The sequence below is a fragment of the Astyanax mexicanus genome, chromosome 2, assembly GCF_023375975.1.
Source record: "Astyanax mexicanus isolate ESR-SI-001 chromosome 2, AstMex3_surface, whole genome shotgun sequence".
Classification (NCBI taxonomy): domain Eukaryota; kingdom Metazoa; phylum Chordata; class Actinopteri; order Characiformes; family Acestrorhamphidae; genus Astyanax; species Astyanax mexicanus.
Genome location: NC_064409.1, coordinates 3585290 through 3605077, shown reverse-complemented (window position 1 = coordinate 3605077; position 19788 = coordinate 3585290). Strand labels below are relative to the sequence as shown.

Sequence of the window (19788 nt, the reverse complement as noted above, 5' to 3'; positions counted from 1 at the left end):
AAAATGTGAAACTCATATATAATATAGACTTTGTTTATATATCTATTTTAAGTGTTTATTTATTTTATTGTTGATGATTTTGAGCTTACAGCCAATGAAAACCCAAAAATCAATGCCTCAGAAAATTTGAATATTGTGTAAGACAAATTGGTACTTTTGGCAGTGTGGGCAGTGTTCCAAGTCTTGCTGGAAAATGAAATTCACATCTCTATAAACGTTGTCAGCAGAGGGAGGCATGAAGTGCTGTAAGATTTTTAGGATTTCAGCAGGACTTGGCACACTGCCCACACTGCCAAAGGTACCAATTGGTCTTATATAATATTCAACGTTTCTGAGACACTGATTTTTGGGTTTTCATTAGCTCTAAGCCATAATTAATCATCAACAATAAATAAAAAAGGCTTAAAATAGATCACTCTGTGTGTAATACAGCTATATAATATATGAGTTTCACATTTTGAACTGAATTACTGAAATAAAGTAACTTTTCAATTGTAATATTCTTTTTTGACATGCACTAGTATATAAAGTTGCTGCTACTGAAATCCAGTCTCCACGCAGAAAGTGCCAGAAATGTAAGGTTGCTACCACAGATATGAAAGGCTCTGAGATTGAGAGACTATATAATGTATATCATTGGTGTCCAAACTTTTTTTGTTGGGGGCCAGAAGGAGAAATATATTTGAAGTCACGGGCCACAGACTCTGTAATAAAACAAATAATGAAATATACCACTTTAAATAATACATTTTCCTGATTATTTTATTTACACACCATCTTACATGTCTTACAATCTTTATCTTTGACAGTGTTGTGTAAACTAAGATTTTTCAAATTTATGTTTAATTTCATGATGTCTCTTAATATTAAACTCCTTAATTACGGCAACTTTTAGACTCTTTTGCCATTTTTCTGCGCTAGAAATGTGCACTCTCTCCGCTTTTAGACTCTTTGGCCTGTTTTTCTGCGCCAGAAATGCGCACTCTCTCCGCTTTTAGACTCTTTTCCCCGTTTTTCTGCGCTAGAAATGCACACTCTCTCCGCTTTTAGACTCTTTTCCCCGTTTTTCTGCGCTAGAAATGCGCACCCTCTCTGCTTTTTGACTCTTTTGCCCTGTTTTTCTGCGCTAGAAATGTGCACCCTCTCCACTTTTACACTCTTTGACCCGTTTTTTTGCGCTAGAAATGTGCACCCTCTCTGCTTTTTGACTCTTTTGCCCTGTTTTTCTGCGCTAGAAATGCACACTCTCTCCGCTTTTAGACTCTTTGGCCCGTTTCTGACACCTAGCGTTCAAACTTTGAATCTCACATTATAAAAACCTGCTTAACAGCGGGCCAACTTTCATTCTATTTCTAAAATACCTCCAAAAATAGAAACGGGCCGCAAATGGGCCATAGTTTGGACACCCCTGATGTATATTAAAGTGTGTAAAGTATAGAAGTGCTTGTAAATACAGTTTAAAAGCTACAGTCTTTTAGCTCTCAGTGTTTTGAAACACTGTGTTGCTTCAGTTCCTTCCAGCACTGGGCTTCTTGCAGGTCCTCCTGATTAGGGCTTTAATCAGACGCAGCAGCTTTCTGCTCCATCTGTGAGCTGGAAGCCTCTGAATGGAAGAAAAAGCTTTCAATTAACTGTGTTTGTGCTGCAGACTGAAGTCCAAGACTGAGTTTTTCCTAATCGAAATGATGTGTTAACGCCGTCCAACTCCATAATCATAGTCCTGTTGCTGTATTTAATACAGAGATATGAGATTCTGCACGGCATGATTTATATACTTATGCCATTTTTCACGAGCTTATGTACAGATGATTTTGATTACACTGTAAATCCATACGCTGTTAAAACTCAAATGATTTAATGAAGTCTGTTTTATATAAAATTGGATATTTCTAAACAATAAAAACTCAACTATATTGAGTTAGTTTAACTGAATTTGTGGCCACATAAACTGTACTATTCAAACTGAGATCTTTGAGTTGAACCAACTTATAATAATAACTGAGTTTAGTCTGTTTTGTCATTAACAGCTTCTTTTCCATTGGCTTCTGTCACAATCGATTTGCATACTGGGGGTGTGTCCAACAGATTCTGACTAACTCTCACCATCAGTGTGTAGTGATTCCCCCTGGGCTACCTTACAAATAAATCAACTTCCCCTTTAGTTGTAATAACTTGATTTTTTTATGTTATGCTAACTCAAGTTTTTATTCCCCATTACTCATTATTTAAAAATATTTGAGCAAACTGGCTGCCTTAAAAAAGTTAAGTAAACTCAACTTATCCGGTCTTACAGTATAACAAAAATAAAAAAAAGTTAAATCAACTTCCTCTTTAGTTGTATTAACTTGATGTTCTCAGTTATGATAACTTAAGTTTTCATGATTCATTACTTAACTTTTTTAAGGCAACCGGTTTCCTAAATTTTTTTATGTAAATTCAACAGCAAACATTCTTGCTTTAATTTAGAACAGCCGTATTTGTCTAGAAGCCAAAGAAGGCATTTATTGAGAATTTTAAATTGTTTTTTCATGAATAAACGTGACTTTTTGGACACACTGTGGTGTTTTTTACAGGCCTTTTTTCAATGCTCAACATGAAAATGAATGAAATTACATATGGCCACAGCCAACCACATTGGCTCATATGAGCAGTATATTACATAATAGCTTTTAAAACAGAAATAAATACACCATAAATGTTTTTCATAATTATTTTTGGGTCTTACAGGAAAGCATTGGTAGTGTTATGGTACTGTTGGTGTCTTCTGAGCAGATGTTTGACAGAGATAATAAACCTATCGATGCTTTGGAGATCAGTAACGGTTTCCGATCACCTTATAGTACGATCAGCTGACTGCATTTATCAATCGAGGATGGGACAGGATGCCACACTAATCTTTCTTTCTAAGATTAAGATTAATTATACTTTACTCTTTGCAATCAACAAGATTTAAAAGCTGTTAAACTTAATACAACAGCTATAGCATTTAGCAAAAATCCAACTAGACAAAATGTAATTCGAGACATAATAAGAGAGCACTTCAGTTTCTGAATCAGTTTCTCTGATTTTGCTATTTATAAGTTTATGTTTGAGTAAAATGAACATTGCTGTTTTATTCTATGAACTACAGACAACATTTCTCCCAAATTCCAAATAAAAATATTCTCATTTAGAGCATTTATTTACAGAAAATGAGAAATGGCTGAAATAACAAAGAGATGCAGAGCTTTCAGACCTCAAATAATGCAAAGAAAACAAGTTCATATTCATAAAGTTTAAAGAGAGTTCAGAAATCAATATTTGGTGGAATAACCCTGGTGGTTTTAAATCACAGTTTTCATGCATCTTGGCATCATGTCCTCCTCCACCAGTCTTACACACTGCTTTTGGATAACCTTATGCTGCTTTACTCCTGGTGCAAAAATTCAAGCAGTTCAGTTTGGTGGTTTGATGGTTTGTGATCATCCATCTTCCTCTTGATTATATTTCAGAGGTCTTTAATTTGGTAAAATCAAAGAAACTCATCATTTTTAAGTGATCTTTTAAGTGATATTTTTTCCAGAGCTGTATTTACTTATATATATATATATATATATATATATATATATATATATATATATATATATAAAATAAGGGCAAGCATGGTAGGATCTTGAAATGGTTTCTTCTAATAAGCTATTGTAAAATCTCAGAATGAGTAAAGTACGTCTTAAAACAAAGCAAAAATCACTGACTTTTGCCTTAAATTTGGATAAAAGGATATGGACTACCTTGCCTATTTTGAGTTTAAATTGCTTAAAATAAGATTATAGTTCCAAGTAAGACATTATCCCTAAAATAAGCAAAATAATCCTATACTTACAATGCTTACTAAGACTTTCTAAGATTTAGTTCTTTGCAGTATGTGTTTTTGTTCATGATTATTTGTGGTCTGCAACACTTGCTGTTTAATGTGGTTAGTGGTGTTTGTTAGCTCTAGTGCATTGCGATACTCACTGTACTGGGCTGAGCAATGGGAGTACTGGTTAGTGTTGTTTAAAGTCTTTATTTGTTACCCCCACCAGCATAAAGACCCAGCACAAAGTGTGAACTCGATAGGTCCATCTAGTGGTTGAACAAGAAACTGCAGTGACAGAAAAATCTAGTGACTGATGAACCTCACCCAAAGCTGCTGTAATCCTTAAAATGTGACTATAACTTGTTTGGCTCTCAGGATTTGCTCTATTTGAGATTTGAGACATGTTTTGGCTGAAAATCGGTCAATATGATACGTAGCCAATTAATTTTCCATCTCTTCCTCTTCTCACTTCCTCTGACTTGTGGTTTAGCAGCTACTTGCTTCCAGGGCTTTCGCTTCATGACACAAGCTACTGCTTTTGAGCTTCTTCTGAAGACGCTGCCAAATAAATAACCAGGGACATGAAGCCTAGGAACCTTCTTTATGATAACTAGCAGATTCTGGCAGTGATCTGCCGCTCTCCAGTGATAATCACCAAGCCAAATAGAGTGCAGTGCAATTTGCACGTTCGTTTTGACGATCTGAGACCAGGAATCAAATCCAGCAGGAGTTAGGCGTTCATAAAGAGTGATAAAAGTAAATGAAGGTTTCAGTCAGCTCGTTCCTCTTGTGTATGTACTGTAGATAGATAGATAGATAGATAGATAGATAGATAGATAGATAGATAGATAGATAGATAGATAGATAGATAGATAGAAAAAGTAACGCAATAGTGTAAGGGGTCAGCCAAGTGCTGCCAGCAGGGGGCGAACACAAAAACCCCAGAATTCCAAGAGGTAATCAGTGCAAAGGAGGCACACCTGCTGGCACTGGTATATCCCTTTCAGACCCTACGTCCATTACAATGGACATATTTTCTTATTATTTTAATTTATATTATTATTGAGACCTGTTTTAAATCAGAATAGACTATAAACGAGCCAAAGAAAAAGTTTATAAGCCAATGAAAAAAAAAAAAACAAGCACTAGAGCCAAAGAGGCAAATAAAAAGCGCTCAATTTTTACCAATTGTTCGTAATTTAGAACACTTTTCATCATGTTTATTTTAGTGTTTAGGCATGGCTTGTGAACAAAAAGGCCAATATCAAATCTAAAATAAAAAGGTTAATCACAGGCTTCCAGCTTCCAGTCCAATATACATTTTATTTTATTTATTTTAGTTAAATGGAATTATTGTTAATATAGATTTTATATTATAATATAGAGTCTTCCTTTGTGTGCATTGTAGACAGACAGTAGACAGCATTATTATTATTATTATAAAAAATATATATATATTTTTCAACACTGGCACATAATTCAGGACTGAAAGGGATATAAGGCCAAGGAAAGCAGCACACTCTTGCCGCACCTTTGTAGAGGGGTGACCAGGTAACATAGGGTACTGAAGAAAATAAAAGAAAATAAAAGAAAAGAAAAGGAAAAGAAAAATCTCAAAAGATCTCAAAAGAAGGCAAAAAAGAAATAAAAGATCTCACAAAAAAGAGTGAAAAATATGAGAGGCTTACAAAAGAAACAAAGAGATAAAAAAGAAAAAAAGAAATCAAATAAAGAAAAGATCTCAAGGAAGTCCCTCTCACACTACCTCACATCCACATCAACTTGTAATAAAAATAAATCCTTAAATAGCAGGCAAATATTACTTACCTCTTTGCACTTGGGTCCTGTCCTTCTTAGTCCCGTGACAAATGGTTACTTTTACTGGTAACTAGTTACTTTTATAGTGGAGTAACTCCTCTAGTAACTCAGTTACTTTTTTTGGAGAAGTAACTAGTAACTATAACTAATTACTTTTTTCAAAGTAACGTGCCCAACACTGAACATATGTCACTGTTTAAACTGCAGAGGTTTTTCATTGCTGTGGTGGTTCTGATGATCTGATGATCATGGTTTTGGCGCGATGACAGACGGTCTGCATGTCTACAGAATCTAAAATCAGTTAGTGTGATTAGTAAATGGCCTTGAGGTCCATCACTCATCATCATGAAGTTCTAGAATTATCTACCTTTAGGGCAGAAGAGACAGAAACAGTCAGATCATATCTCTCTTTTTCATATCTCATTTTACCTCATACATTCCCAGGAGGTGTGGGTTCTCACGAGCAGGTGTGAAGTTTGACGTGAAGTATGCATAGATCGAAACTGTATTTCCATACAAAAACGATTAGAAAGAACTGACTCGTTAAAGTTGACTCAAATAAAATACTAAGACTAAAATGCTATAAAATATAAAGTACCATTTAAATTATATATTTTTCTACATAGTAAATGAATAGAGAAGTGATTCAGACTATAAAGAAACACATAAGGAATCATGTAGTAACTTAAAAACAGTGTTAAACAAACCAGAATACTCTGTGAAGAAGCTTTTAGGTGCTCTTATCTGGGGAGCTGTTAACTCTGATGAACAGAGGTAACTCTTGCTCTTCCTTTCTTGGGGCAGTCCTAATGAGTGCCAGTTTCATCATCATAACCCTTTCGATGGTCTTTTTTGTGACTGCACTTGAGATTACTTTCAAAGTTCTTAAAATTCTTCTTCTCATTTCTAAAAGTCATTTTTTCTTTATTTAGTTGAGTAGTTGTTGCTTTTCATAACCTGGATTCGAACTTTACTCAAATATTCACTATTCACTGTATACCTGTAACTCTACCTCTTCACTACTTTACTTTAACTGATGCTCTCAAACACTTTATTAAGAGACAAGTAATTAACTCTTGACGTGGTCAGCACAGCTGTTAACTGAAAGCCTGAAAGCCAGAACATTTTAAAATAATGAAAAACACTATATTTAATTATATATATATATATATATATATATATATATATATATATATATATATATATATATATATATATATATATATATATTAATATAAATTCTAATTATAATGTAAATATTCTTTACAATAAACGTGATGCACCCTTTATTGTCTTAGCAGTTTCAACAATAAAAGAAACGTTATTTGACTAGATTAAGAACTAGTCTAGTGAAGAATACAATACTAGCTCTGTAGAATACAGAATTCAGATTATATTCATCAATAGAAGCTTTTACTAGTAGCTTATTGAACAGATAGTGAGCTTATCAAACATTGTATTTGATATGTATTAGTGTTGTTCCCATCTGATACTTACAGTAGTATTTAAATAATCAAGGGATTAAATATTGGAAAAAAAAACATAACGTGATGTTGATTATTAGTGTATATATTTTAAGACTGATTATTCTGTCCGTAATGTGTGTTCCCTCTACACACCAATGACAGATAGTGAACACAGAATCCAGAGAAAGACGAACACAGGGATGTAGTTTAAGTGTTTCACTTAAATCTTTTCTCTTCTTTCTTGGTTAGAATTTTGTTCATTCCCTGGTTCTTTATTTTGTAAACTGCAAAGAACACAAATATACAATGATTTGTTTACAAACTACTTCAAAATACAGTACACATGAATTTACATTGTTTACAGGTAGAACCAATTTACCCAATGGACTGCATTTAAATTTCTACCATTTCGAATTTTAGCTCTCTAACACATGAACAGCTTATTTATTGCTCCAACATTATGAAGACAGAGCTCTTCAAAGAGCACTTACTCTCCTAACACCTCTAACTAACTACCTTCTACTACCAGATCAGGAGAATCTCTCACTATCTTTAATAATAAACTCCTGAAGACAGAGCTCTTCAAAGAGCACTTACTCTCCTAACACCTCTAACAAACTAACTAATTCTAACCTCATCTCCTTCTTCCTCTTCTCTACTCCTCTATCCCATTATTTCCCTCTGACCTCCTTAAGGCCCTATCTATAGATGCTTTATTTTTAACTTCTATTATTTTTGTACTTAACCTCTTCTATTATTTGCACTTCATTATTGTAAGTCGCTTTGGACAAAAGCGTCTGCCAAATGTAATGTAATGTAATGTAATGTAATGTAATGTAATGTAATATCTACAACATATCGTCGCTGTCCAGTGAAAAACACTCATCTCCATTTTTGTCGATTTTTAGTTTTTTACATAATCTGAACAGACAAACTGTCCTTTACACTTTCTTGTCCTTTTCACTACAAAATGTCTTGATGAACGGACCAATTGAAACTCTTCAAAATGAATAGCTCTTTCTAGCTAACCTTTACCCTCAGAATCACCTGTTCTGAATTAACCAATATAAAAAAGCACCACTAGGTGCCGCAATTATGCACCAAATAAAAGCCACATTATATGTGCCATGACACTGATTTTATTTTAAGTCTGCAGTTCTGAAATGAATAAAGTGTATTTTTTAATCTGTAAAAAATCTATAATAGGTGAAATAAAAGCTTTTTTTGACAAAGATATTAAAAAAATAAATTTTAAATGTACATGTTAATTTGTTTGTTACTGGAACTGACACACTCTTTATCAGCAATTTCATAGGTTAATAATAGTGGTGCATAATAACACTGTTGCATATCCTAATATAGATGTGAAATAAGTTATTTTTAGGCTCTTTAAAGGTTTTTGCTGCATTGATTTTGGGCATAGAGTGTAAGAAGTAGTTTGGAGTGAGCATTCACTGTGGAACCCTACCTCACTCTACCTCCAGTCTAGTTGCTGTATGTGTTCATTGTGAAACCTCAGCACGATTATGTTAAACATGCGTTAAACATTTATCTGTAAAATTTATCATACAGTGTACATGTACTATAATCTGTCTAGGATATAGAATATTCATTCAGCATTCAGAGAAAATGTTCATACAAGGCTTAATCTGGACTAGAAGAGCAGATCTGGTACCTCTAACCTTTAATCATCTGTTTTTTATCTGTATCCTAAGAGAGAACAGTACACTGTGCAGACTGTTGATGTATTTAATCTCAATAATAGCATTTTATTCTCTCCTCATTGCTTTTTCTTGTAGTCCCTGATCAAATGCACATCAGTAGATCCATCACTGTCATTTACGTCTGATAATATTCATTGTTTTCCTGTACTGAGGAAACCGTACACACAGACACGCTTTTCTGAAGTAGCTGGATTGCTCTCATCTCGTGCTACTACAGATTCCTTCGGTGTTATTTAGGTAATAGGTGATCATTTATACAGGAATTGGACAATGAAACGAAAACGCCTGTCACTTTAGTGTGGGATTTTAGGTTTCATGGCTAAATCAGAGCAGCTTGGTGTCCAATCTTTATCATTAATTGCACATTATTGCACCAGTAAGAGCAGTAAGAGTGTGAAGGTTCAATTAGCAGGGTAAGAGCACAGTTCTGCTCTAAATATTACAATGCACACTATAACATTATGGGAGACATACCAGAGTTCAAAAGAGGACAAATTGTTGGTGCACGTCTTGCTGGAGCATCTGTGACCAAGACAGCAAGTCTTTGTGATGTATCAAGAGCCACGGTATCCAGGGTAACGTCAGCATACCACCAAGAAGCACCAACCACATCCAACAGGATTAACTGTGGACGCTGTAAGAGGAAGCTGTCTGAAAGGGATGTTCGGGTGCTAACCCGGATTGTATCCAAAAAAAACATAAAACCACGGCTGATCAAATCACGCAGAATTCAATGTGCACCTCAACTTTTCTGTTTCCACCAGAACTGTCCGTCACCACAATCAATTACTGTGCTCTAAAACCAGGTGTTTCAGTTTCATTGTCCAATATGTTGCGCTTTTTCCTCATCACTCCTAGGGTGATGTGGATCAGCACAAAGCTGCGTCTGTGAGCTGATGTATCAGAACCAAGTCACTGCGCTTTCCTCTGAGCGTTAGCGCTGTGATGCTATGCTGCTCAGCAGCAGTTCAAAAAGAGGCGGTGGCTAAAAAAATATATTGGTCAAAAAGCTAATTTACAGATCCTGGCTTGTGCCTGCCTTCTGATATTATCTTGCTGTTTATGACCCTTGGACTGAATCTTGTATTTGGTATGTTTGTTTCCCCTTGCTGCTGTTTACCGGTGTTTACTTTGCTTGTTTTGACTTCTCTTTGTGCTCAAGCTTCTTTGGTATATTTGCATTGTACTAAAATGCATTAATTTTCAATGTGCATGTATGTTATTTATTGTTATATTATTCTATAAACTACAAACAACATTTCTTCCAAATTCCAAATAAAAATATTGTAATTTAGAGCATTTATTTGCAGAAAATGAGAAATGGCTGAAATAACAAAAAAAGATGCAGAGCTTTCAGACCTCGAATAATGCAAAGAAAACAAACAAGTTTTAAGTGTTCAGAAACCAATATTTGGTGGAATAACCCTGTTTTTTAATCACAGTTTTCATGCATCTTGGCATCATGTTCTCCTCCACCAGTCTTACACGATGCTTTTGGATAACTTTATGCTGCTTTACTCCTGGTGCAAAAATCAAGCAGTTCAGCTTGGTTTAGGCAGAGTGGCTTAAACAGGCTGAATTTGTAAGTAACTGGAGATTACAATAAAGAAGACACACTCTAGATTAAGAACTTCATTTAAACGCATTTCTCTGCATGTAGTATTCTGATATTGATCTCTCTGTCTTTCTTTCTCTCTCTCCCTCTCTCTCTTTCTTCGTCAGATAAAGGAGCGCAGGAGTCACGGCTGAATAAAGCGACGCTGAGCCCCGTCACACGATATCAGGCCAGAAAAGAGGAGCTGCTGGAGGAGAGATAAGAGAGGGAGGAGAGAGAGAGAGAGAGAGCATGGATCATTGCTATGTGTGGATCTTGCTCCTGTCCCTTCCTCTCTCCTATCAGAGTGTGTCTTCACAGGCTGAAGGTATGAGCTGGAGGCTGAATCATTTTGTCCGTTCTCTTGTTTTTACCGCATTTATTTTAAAGACACGTGCTCAAGGACAACACGCTTTTTTATTGAAAGACTTTTTAGATCTTATATATGCAGTAAAACCACCAGCATTAAATTAACTGTAACCGAGTTTCTACATGAGTTTACTGTTTAGAACTCCTGACCTTTGAAAGTCAGCATAAAGGCAGATAAAATCTTTATATAAAAAGCTTTAAAAAGGATCGTCCGCACTAAATTCTGTCCATATGTCCGTCTGTCTGCACACCTGATCTGCAGTAGAGTAAGAAATACTGACTATTCATACTATAATTCATATTATAATTTATATTATATTCATCAACAAAAGTTTTAAAAAGTCTTTATGTGGTAAATTCTGATCTAACTTAAATAAATAATAAATATTTTTTTATGGCATTTTCCATTGCTGCACTCATTTAGCCAGTTATAAAAAGCTATTTGTATACGGCATTCACTGCCTCATCTCCAGCCTAGATACTGTATGTGTTTATCATGATTATGTTAAAAATATTATATTAGCTAGACTGCTAGCTAGATAGATAGATGGATGGATGGATGGATAGATTGATTTCAGACCTCAAATAATGCAAAGAAATTGAGTTCAGAAATCAATATTTGGTGGAATAATCCTGGTTGGTTTTTAATCACAGTTTTTTTCATGCATCTTGGCATCATGTTCTCCTCCACCAGTCTTACACACTGCTTTTGGACAACTTTATGCTGCTTTACTCCTGGTGCAAAAAATCAAGCAGTTCAGTTTGGTGGTTTGATGGCTTGTGATCATCCATCTTCCTCTTGATTATATTCCTGAGGTTTTTAATTTGGTAAAATCAAAGAAACTCATCATTTTTATGTGGTCTCTTATTTTTTTATTGTATTTAATCCTATTCCTGTTCTACATGAATTAACTGTATAGACTCCCGGTCCTTTGAAAGTCAGCAAAAGGCAAATAATTATTTTTTTATTAAAATTTATCAACAGAAGTTTAAAAAAGTCTTTATGTCATAAATTATTATATAACTGTATAAATGTTGAGTTTATTAAATGTTTTATGGCATTTTCCATTGCTGCACTCATTTTGCCAAACATTAGAAGCAGTTTGGTGTGTGTATTCAGTTTGGAACTCTGCCTCACTCTACATCCAGCCTAGTTACTGTATGTGTTTATTGTGAAACCGCATCACAATTATATATATAAACAAATATATAATATTTATCATATTAGATTTATCTAGGTCTATCTATGTCTAGGATATAGGACGTCCATTCAGCATTCAAAAAGAAAACCATACAAGGCTTTTTATTGACTTGAAAGGTAGATCTATACACTGTATGCAGACGGTTGATATATATTTAATCACATTCCTGTTCTACATGAGTTAACTATATCAAACTCCTGTCCTTTGAAAGTCAGCATAAAGGCAGATCAAATCTTTACAAAAAAAAAAGCCTTTAAAAAAGGATTGTCCGCACTAAATTCTGTCCATATGTCCGTCTGTCTACACACCTGATCTGTAGTACAGTAAGAGCTGGAACGGAAAGTTCTCTGTCTTTTACACTCAGCACATTCTTTCACATGGGCATCTGTATGCCTTCCAGCAGAATCCATCCTTTACTGTAAATCACTGTAAATCACCTTCACTCCTACTGTCTACTGTCTACTGTCTACTGTCAGCCTGACAGAGCAGCATGAGTACAGGCCGAAGTTTCGCTCTGTGTCTTCGGCTGAGCTTAGGAAGGCTTTGAAGTTGGTAAAAGAATGCGAGAGAAAGTGTATGTTTCATTTGTCTGTGTAAAAAGAAGACTTTTTAGCACTGATGACAAAATATAGAAATAAGCCATCTAGCCTTAAAGGAGAACTCTGGTGTAAAATGTACTTTTGTTGTAGTAAAACATGATAAAAAGTTCTTATCTTTGATGAATAGCTCACCTCCGTTCTCCCACAGCGTTCAGAGATCCAGAAATTTTAACAGTTTGTCCAAACACAAATCGCTTTTTCAACCATTATCCAGACTCTAAGTAGCTCCACATCTGCTTTCTAGAATCCGGACAGCCCTGACATTTAAAACGAGGCATAAATAACTTAAAAACGGCACAAGAAGATTATTAAAAACCACTCTTTATATCCATTAATGCTAGCTTCAGCTCCGAGCGCCGCCATTACTGTACTGATAATGACATAGACATATATATACATAGATTCCACATAGCGTATCAGCCTGCGCCAGGAGGCAGGGTATTTGGAGTCTATGTATATATACTGTATATCTATGTTATTTTTTTAGTATAGTGATGGCAAACAGTGATTTTTAATAAGATTCATGTGCTTTTTTTAAGTTATTAATGCCTCGTTTTAAATGTCAGGGCTCTCCGGATTCTAGCAAGGAGGTGTGGAGCTACTTTGAGCTGGATAACGGTGGAAAAAGTGATTTATCAGGGCAAATTATGTCCCATATCCCCCAGTCTGAAAAGTGTCTGGACAAACTATTTAAATTTCTGGATCTCAGAACGCTGTTAAAGAAAGAGCAAGGTCAACACTGCAAAACAGCAGCTAGAGGGTCGTAAAGGGTGTATATATAGTTAGTGCATGTAACAGGTGAAATCAATATTCAGGTGATTTGCTCCCTGGTAGTGCTGTGTGCAGTGTGATGTTCACAGTGTGATTGGGAACAGGAGTGATGTCAGTGTGAGGTGCATTCTGGGTATTGTAGTCCGGAGGCTGCAGATCGGTGGTAGAGCTGAGTGTGTGAGAGACAGGAGCCTCTTTGGCACCAATTTATACTGTATATATATATCAGCATCAGCAGCCAGAGTCCGAGAGAGAACAATTGGCAATGCTTTCTTGGACTCGATGACACAATTAGCCTTACTCTGGGTTGACGGCAGCCTCTCCTTTCACTCCTAGTTTACTGTTGTTCAGCGCATGCGTCTGTTAGATGATGTATTGCAGCTTAATTTCTTTATGAATCCTTTGTTCACTAAATGTACTGGCCGAGAGACAAATAAAAGCAGTGCTGTATTGAGTTATGTCTCAGTTTTCAATGCTAAAGTCTTGTGTATAAAGGTCTCACTGCATTAAACTCAACTTATCTCTAATAGTGAAGCTAACTCCAGGTGGATGCGCTGAGTTGTAGACGTCACTGTAAATTTAAAAGGTTTAAAAAGGGTTTTATTTGGGAGTGTTTTCTGTGGCAGTGACGCTGAGCTGAACAGACAGGTGATCTGTTTGTTGTGTTTTGTGGGATGAAAAGTCTGTCTTCAGCTTCTCGGCTGTATTATGCTGCTGTCGCCCCTCTCGGGCGCGGGTGTCAGTGCTAATCCAGAGTGTGAAGGGTCGAAAGAGGAACGGATGGAGGGATGGAGGCAGCAGACGGGTTCCTGTGCTGCGTTTTTTCAACACTGCTACTCGTTGCCTAAACTAGGTGTCTAACTGTGGATTGGGCTGATGGAGGATGTGTTAATGGACAGATCAAACTGATTGAGGGTTGCTATTGGAATATAACCTCAAGCTTTTTACTGTTTAAGTAAAAGTGTTTAAAAAGGCGACTCGGTTCTGATACAACAGCTCACAGACGCAGCCTTGTGCTGATCCACATCACCCTAGTAATAATGAGGGGAAAGAGCACCATCTACTGTACCCACCCAGAGAGAGCAAGGCTAACTGTGCTCTCTCAGGGGTCTGGCAGCAAATGGCAAGCTGCATGACAGGGATTCGAACCAACACCTTAGTCCGCTGGATGAGATTTGATTTGTTTGTTATTTTTGCTTTTTGACAGTGTTTTTAGTAACATGTGGAACTTACATATTATATAGCTGTATTACACACAGTGAAATTAATATTTGGTGGAATAACCCTGGTTTTTAAATACGGTTTTCATGCATCTTGGCATAATGTTCTCCTCCACCAGTCTTACACACTGCTTTTGGATAACTTTATGCTGCTTTACTCCTTGTGCAAAAATTGAAGCAGTTCAGTTTGGTTTGATGGCTTGTGATCATCCATCTTCCTCTTGTTAATTTGAAGTGGTCTCTCATTTTTTTCAGAGCTGTATGTTAGGTCTTACTAATCCCAAATAACTAAAAAAGTCCTGTTGGAAAATGAAATCTGCATCTTCATAAAAGTTGTCAGTAGCAGAGGGAAGCTGTAAGATATGAAGTGCTGTAAGATTTTGTGGGAAAACAAAACTGCACTGACTTTAGACTTGATAATAAAACACAGTGGATCAACACCAGCAGATGACAGGCATGACTCTCCAAACTATCACTGATTGGTGGAAACTTCACACTAGACCTCAAGCAGTTTGGACTGTGTGTCTCTCCCTTCTTCCTCCAGACTCTGCTCCCTTGATTTACCTTTAAATAAAAAGTAAAATGTACTGATGATCAGTGATGGTTTGATGGAGAGACATGTCATCTGCTGGTGTTGATCCACTGTGTTTTATTATCAAGTTATATGTGTTTTCATTTTCCAGCAGGACTTGGCACACTGCCCACACTGCTCCAAAAGTACACATTGGTCTTATATAATATTCAAAATTTTCTGAAACACTGATTTTTGGGTTTTCGTTGGCTGTAAGCCATAATCATGATCAACAATAAAATAAATACACACACACATTTTGAACTGAATTACTGAAATAAAGAGTAACTTTTCAATGATATTCTAATTTTTTGAGATGCACTAGTAGGTTCTAGGTTCATATTGTCTAGTCATGGTTCTGTGCATGTGCTTCTCACCTGTATTCTCCGTCAGACATTCAGAGATAGAGAACATCTGTGAGCTCGATCTGTTTTTCCACTTCGTCTGTCCTTAAACTCAGCCTCGGCCCGGACGTGTCTGGGTGTCTGGGTGTCTGGGTCAGCGGCGTTGCCTGCAGCAAATGTGTGTTCAGTAGATCATCATATTCATTCAGTGGGTTTGGAGTCACACACCAGAGCGCAGGCTTTATTTTCGTGTTTTTAAAGTTGCTTTTCTCCACAAAAGTGCTGCACACACAGAGCTCAGAGCACCCATATCACATCAGCAGAATTTACCCAGCCTGAGAAATAATGTCTTTGCCAATTGCTTACCTATTGTAAATGTCAGAGTTGAGGATAGATGTGCTGCGTCTCCTCCAGGAAAATAGACAATAGTGTGTTTAATGTACTGTACATTTCAAAAGCAATGGAAATGAGGATGTGTGCTGTGGGAAAGGTGGGGGTGTAGCGGTCGTTTGTGAATATGCCTTTTTTCTTCTGTCCTTTTATTGTGGGAGTTAGAGTATCAAACCTTTTCTGTCTGTTATTTCTATTGTTCTCTACTAATATTAAACTGTTCATCAGAAGTTCACCTTTGGGATAAAAAACATACAGTTTATACAGCTCTGGAAAAAATAAGAGAGCACTTTAGTTTTCCGAATCAGTTTCTCTGATTTCTATAAACTACAGACATTTCTCCCAAATTCCAGAAAAAAAAAATGTCATTTAGAGCATTTATTTGCAGAAATTGAGAAATTGCTAAAATAACAAAAAAAGATGCAGAGCATTTAGACATCAAACAATGCAAAGAAAACTAGTTTTAAGAGTTCAGAAATCAATATTTGGCGGAATAATCCTGTTTTTTTAATCAGAGTTTTTTTTCATGCATCTTGGCATCATGTTCTCCTCCACCAGTCTTACACACTGCTTTTGGATAACTTAATGCCTTTACTCCTGGTGCAAAAAATTCAAGCAGTTCAGCTTCCTCTTGATAATTTTAAGTGGTCTCTTATTTGTTTTCCAGAGCTGTATGTTAGGTCCTACTAATCCCAAAAAACAAACAAAAAAAAACATGGGGAGGTTAAACTAAGCTTATTATACTGTAATAATCTATTTTAGTAGCTGTTGCTTACTGCTATCTCTGATTTATGTAGGTCTGTTCGAAAAGAACACTATGAAAATCACTGGCAAGATTGCACTGGCACAAGCGACCAAAGAAACCCACAATTTTTTTGTATTTTCCTTGTTAAAAATGATGATAACCACTATTTTGCCATAGTTTCTTGCGTAATTTCGTAATTTGTATAGCCATTTTCTTCATAACATGCATAAAAAATTGCTTGTAGTTTTTCTCAGTAGATAGCTATCTAGCTAACTTTCCTGTTCCACCTTAAATTGGTAAAATAGACAAGAGGCTGCAGCTTTTATGGTGGAACAGAAAAATAAAATACAATAAAGGCTAATAAGTGCTAGTGCTTAGCGGCTAATGCTAATGCTGCTACAGTAGTGCTTGCTGGGGTTAGCAGCAGGCCACAGGCTGATAATACTCACCTCTGAAGGTGAAAGGTAAAAGAGTTAGCGCTTAACGCGGTTAGCGGCTAATGCTAATAACCGCTCCAGTCTCGGTGCTGGAGAAACTAAACTGAAGCATAACTGTATAACTCTGTATTTCAGTGAAATGGCTTTACTGCTCCTTAATGGGTGGCTAATAGAATTCATACATAATGAGCACCGGATTATAAGACACATTTGATTTTTGGGAAATTAAAGGATATTAAGTTCACGTTATAGTGCAAAAAATACGGTATTTAAAAAGCAGTGGAGGTGAGGATTTATGCTGTGGGAATGGAGACTTCCTTCTGCCTTTTTAATGTGGGTGTAAAAAATATAAAACCTTTTATAGCCTTTTGTAGTTTGACGTTTCAGGGTCTGCTATTGCTATCTATATCCTCAAACTGTTGAACAGATCAGCTCCTGTCAGCACACCCGAGGGGTTTATATACTGTAACTTTTGTTCTCATATTATCTCTTCGTTTTTTGGATCATTGCATTCTCAGACACTGAGTTACTTCTCAGTCTTTGGATGGAGAAACCATATGAACTGAATGATTGCAATACTTGTGTCAAAACCATCACTGGCTATATTATTAAGTACTTCACACTAGACCTTGGGCAGTGTGTCTCTCCACTCTTCCTCCAGACTCTGCTCCACTGATTTACTTAAAATAAAATGTAAATTTTTATTGATGATCAGTGATGGTTTGGAGAGTCATGTCTGTCATCTGCTGGTGTTGATCCACTGTGTTTTATTATCAAGTCTAAAGTCAGTGCAGTTTTGTTTTCCCACAAAATCTTACAGCACTTCATATCTTACAGCTTCCCTCTGCTGCCGACAACTTTTATGAAGATGTGGATTTCATTTTCCTGCAGGACTTGGCACACTGCCCACACTAACAAGTAACAAGTACCAATTGGTCTTTCTGCATATATTATTCTGTATATAATTTTCTGAGAGACTGATTTTTGGGTTTTCATTGGCTGTAAGCCATAACTATGACCAACAATAACAGGTGAAATAGTGCAGTAATAAAGTAATTGCTAAGACAAAAAGAAATATAGAAATAAAAATAAGAAAAAAAAACCCAAAAACACTTGTAATAGAGATTTGCAAGTGTTTCAAAGCATTGTACATACAAAAGGAAGTCCATATTTTTATTATCCACAGTGACAATACAGTAGCACTGTGTAGTTCTACATTAGTGGTTTTAATGTTATGGCTAATCCGGGGATACAGGTGCATCTGAAATAAGTGAATATTATTAAAATAAAGATTGAAATTGCAGTAGTTATAAATAACGTGATTTATTAAAATGATTTATTTGAAGTGTTAAAATCTCTTTTAATGTTGATTATTATGTCTTACAGCTAATGAAAAGTCAGTATTTCATAATATTACCCAAGAAATATTATATAAGACCAATTTCTACTTTTGGCAGTGTGCCAAGTCCTGCTGGAAAATGAAAACTGCGCCTCACTATGACCTGTGGTACGAATGAATGTGTTTGTTTAGACTTAAAATATCCAGTTATATTATTTACTGTGGTTCATTCTGTAAACATAAGACTATTGTAAAGCATATAGACGGCATATAGGATGCCATCTCCTCCGTGGTCCACACTGCCCTCACCCACCTGGAGCAGAAGGATTCCTACGTCCGTATGCTCTTTGTGGACTTCACATCCGCTTTCAACACCATGATTCCACAGACCCTGATAAATAAACTCTCCTCACTAGGACTGAGCTCTTCGCTGTGCAACTGGGTCCTAGACTTCCTGACCAACAGGCCGCAGTCTGTGAGAATTCACAACATCTCCTCCCCCACTATAATCCTCAGCACTGGCTCCCCTCAGGGCTGTGTGCTGAGCCCCCTCCTGTTCACACTGCTCACATATGACTGCTCACCTCTCCATCCAGGCTGTCATATTGTGAAGTTTGCAGACGACACAGCAGTGGTTGGATGCATCACAAACAGAGATGAGTCCAGCTACAGGCAGGAGGTGGAACACCTGGAGGGTTGGTGCAGAGAGAACAACCTCTGCATCAACGTAAAGAAGACGAAGGAGATGATTGTGGACTTCAGAAGAGGCAAGCATGCCCACCTCCCCCTGCACATTGGAGGATCTGCGGTGGAAGTGGTCGACAGCTACAGGTACTTAGGGGTGCACCTGAGCAGCAACCTCACCTGGAGCAACAACACTTCCACTCTGGTCAGGAAGGCACATCAGAGGCTCTACTTCCTCAGGAGGCTGAGACGAGCTGGACTCGGGAGCGCAGTCCTCACCTCCTTCTACAGATGTGTGGTGGAGAGCGTCGTGTGCTCCAGCATCAATGTGTGGCATGGAAGCTGCTCTGCTGCAGACAGGAAAGCTCTGCAGAGGGTGGTGAAGGCTGCACAGAGGATTGTTGGAGTCAGCTTCCCCAGCACCATGGACATCTACACCTCCAGATGCAGGAAGAGGGCCACCTGCATCAGGAAGGATCCCACCCACCCAGCACATGCACTTTTTGTCCCGCTTCCCTCAGGACGGAGGCTGCAGAGCATCAAGTGCAAAACAACCAGACTGAGAAACAGCTTCATTCCGGAAGCTGTAAGACTCTTAAACTCCACTTAACAACACACTGCACTGACACACAAGGACAATTACTGCACAAACACGGTCACTTTACCCGCACTGAGAC

At 36.9% G+C, this 19788-nt stretch overlaps 1 protein-coding gene across 3 annotated transcripts in view; it reads left to right on the top strand.

The window, feature by feature from the left end:
* The window catches only part of col7a1l (collagen type VII alpha 1-like), a 159580-nt gene that overhangs the window by 6487 nt on the left and 133305 nt on the right, over nt 1-19788 (top strand). For all 3 annotated transcript variants that reach the window (XM_049474988.1, XM_049474989.1, XM_049474987.1), the window contains exon 2: nt 10569-10768. In XM_049474988.1, the coding sequence (XP_049330945.1) occupies nt 10693-10768 (76 nt within the window). In that variant the 5' untranslated portion in view covers nt 10569-10692. The remainder of the gene's footprint in view (nt 1-10568; nt 10769-19788) is intronic.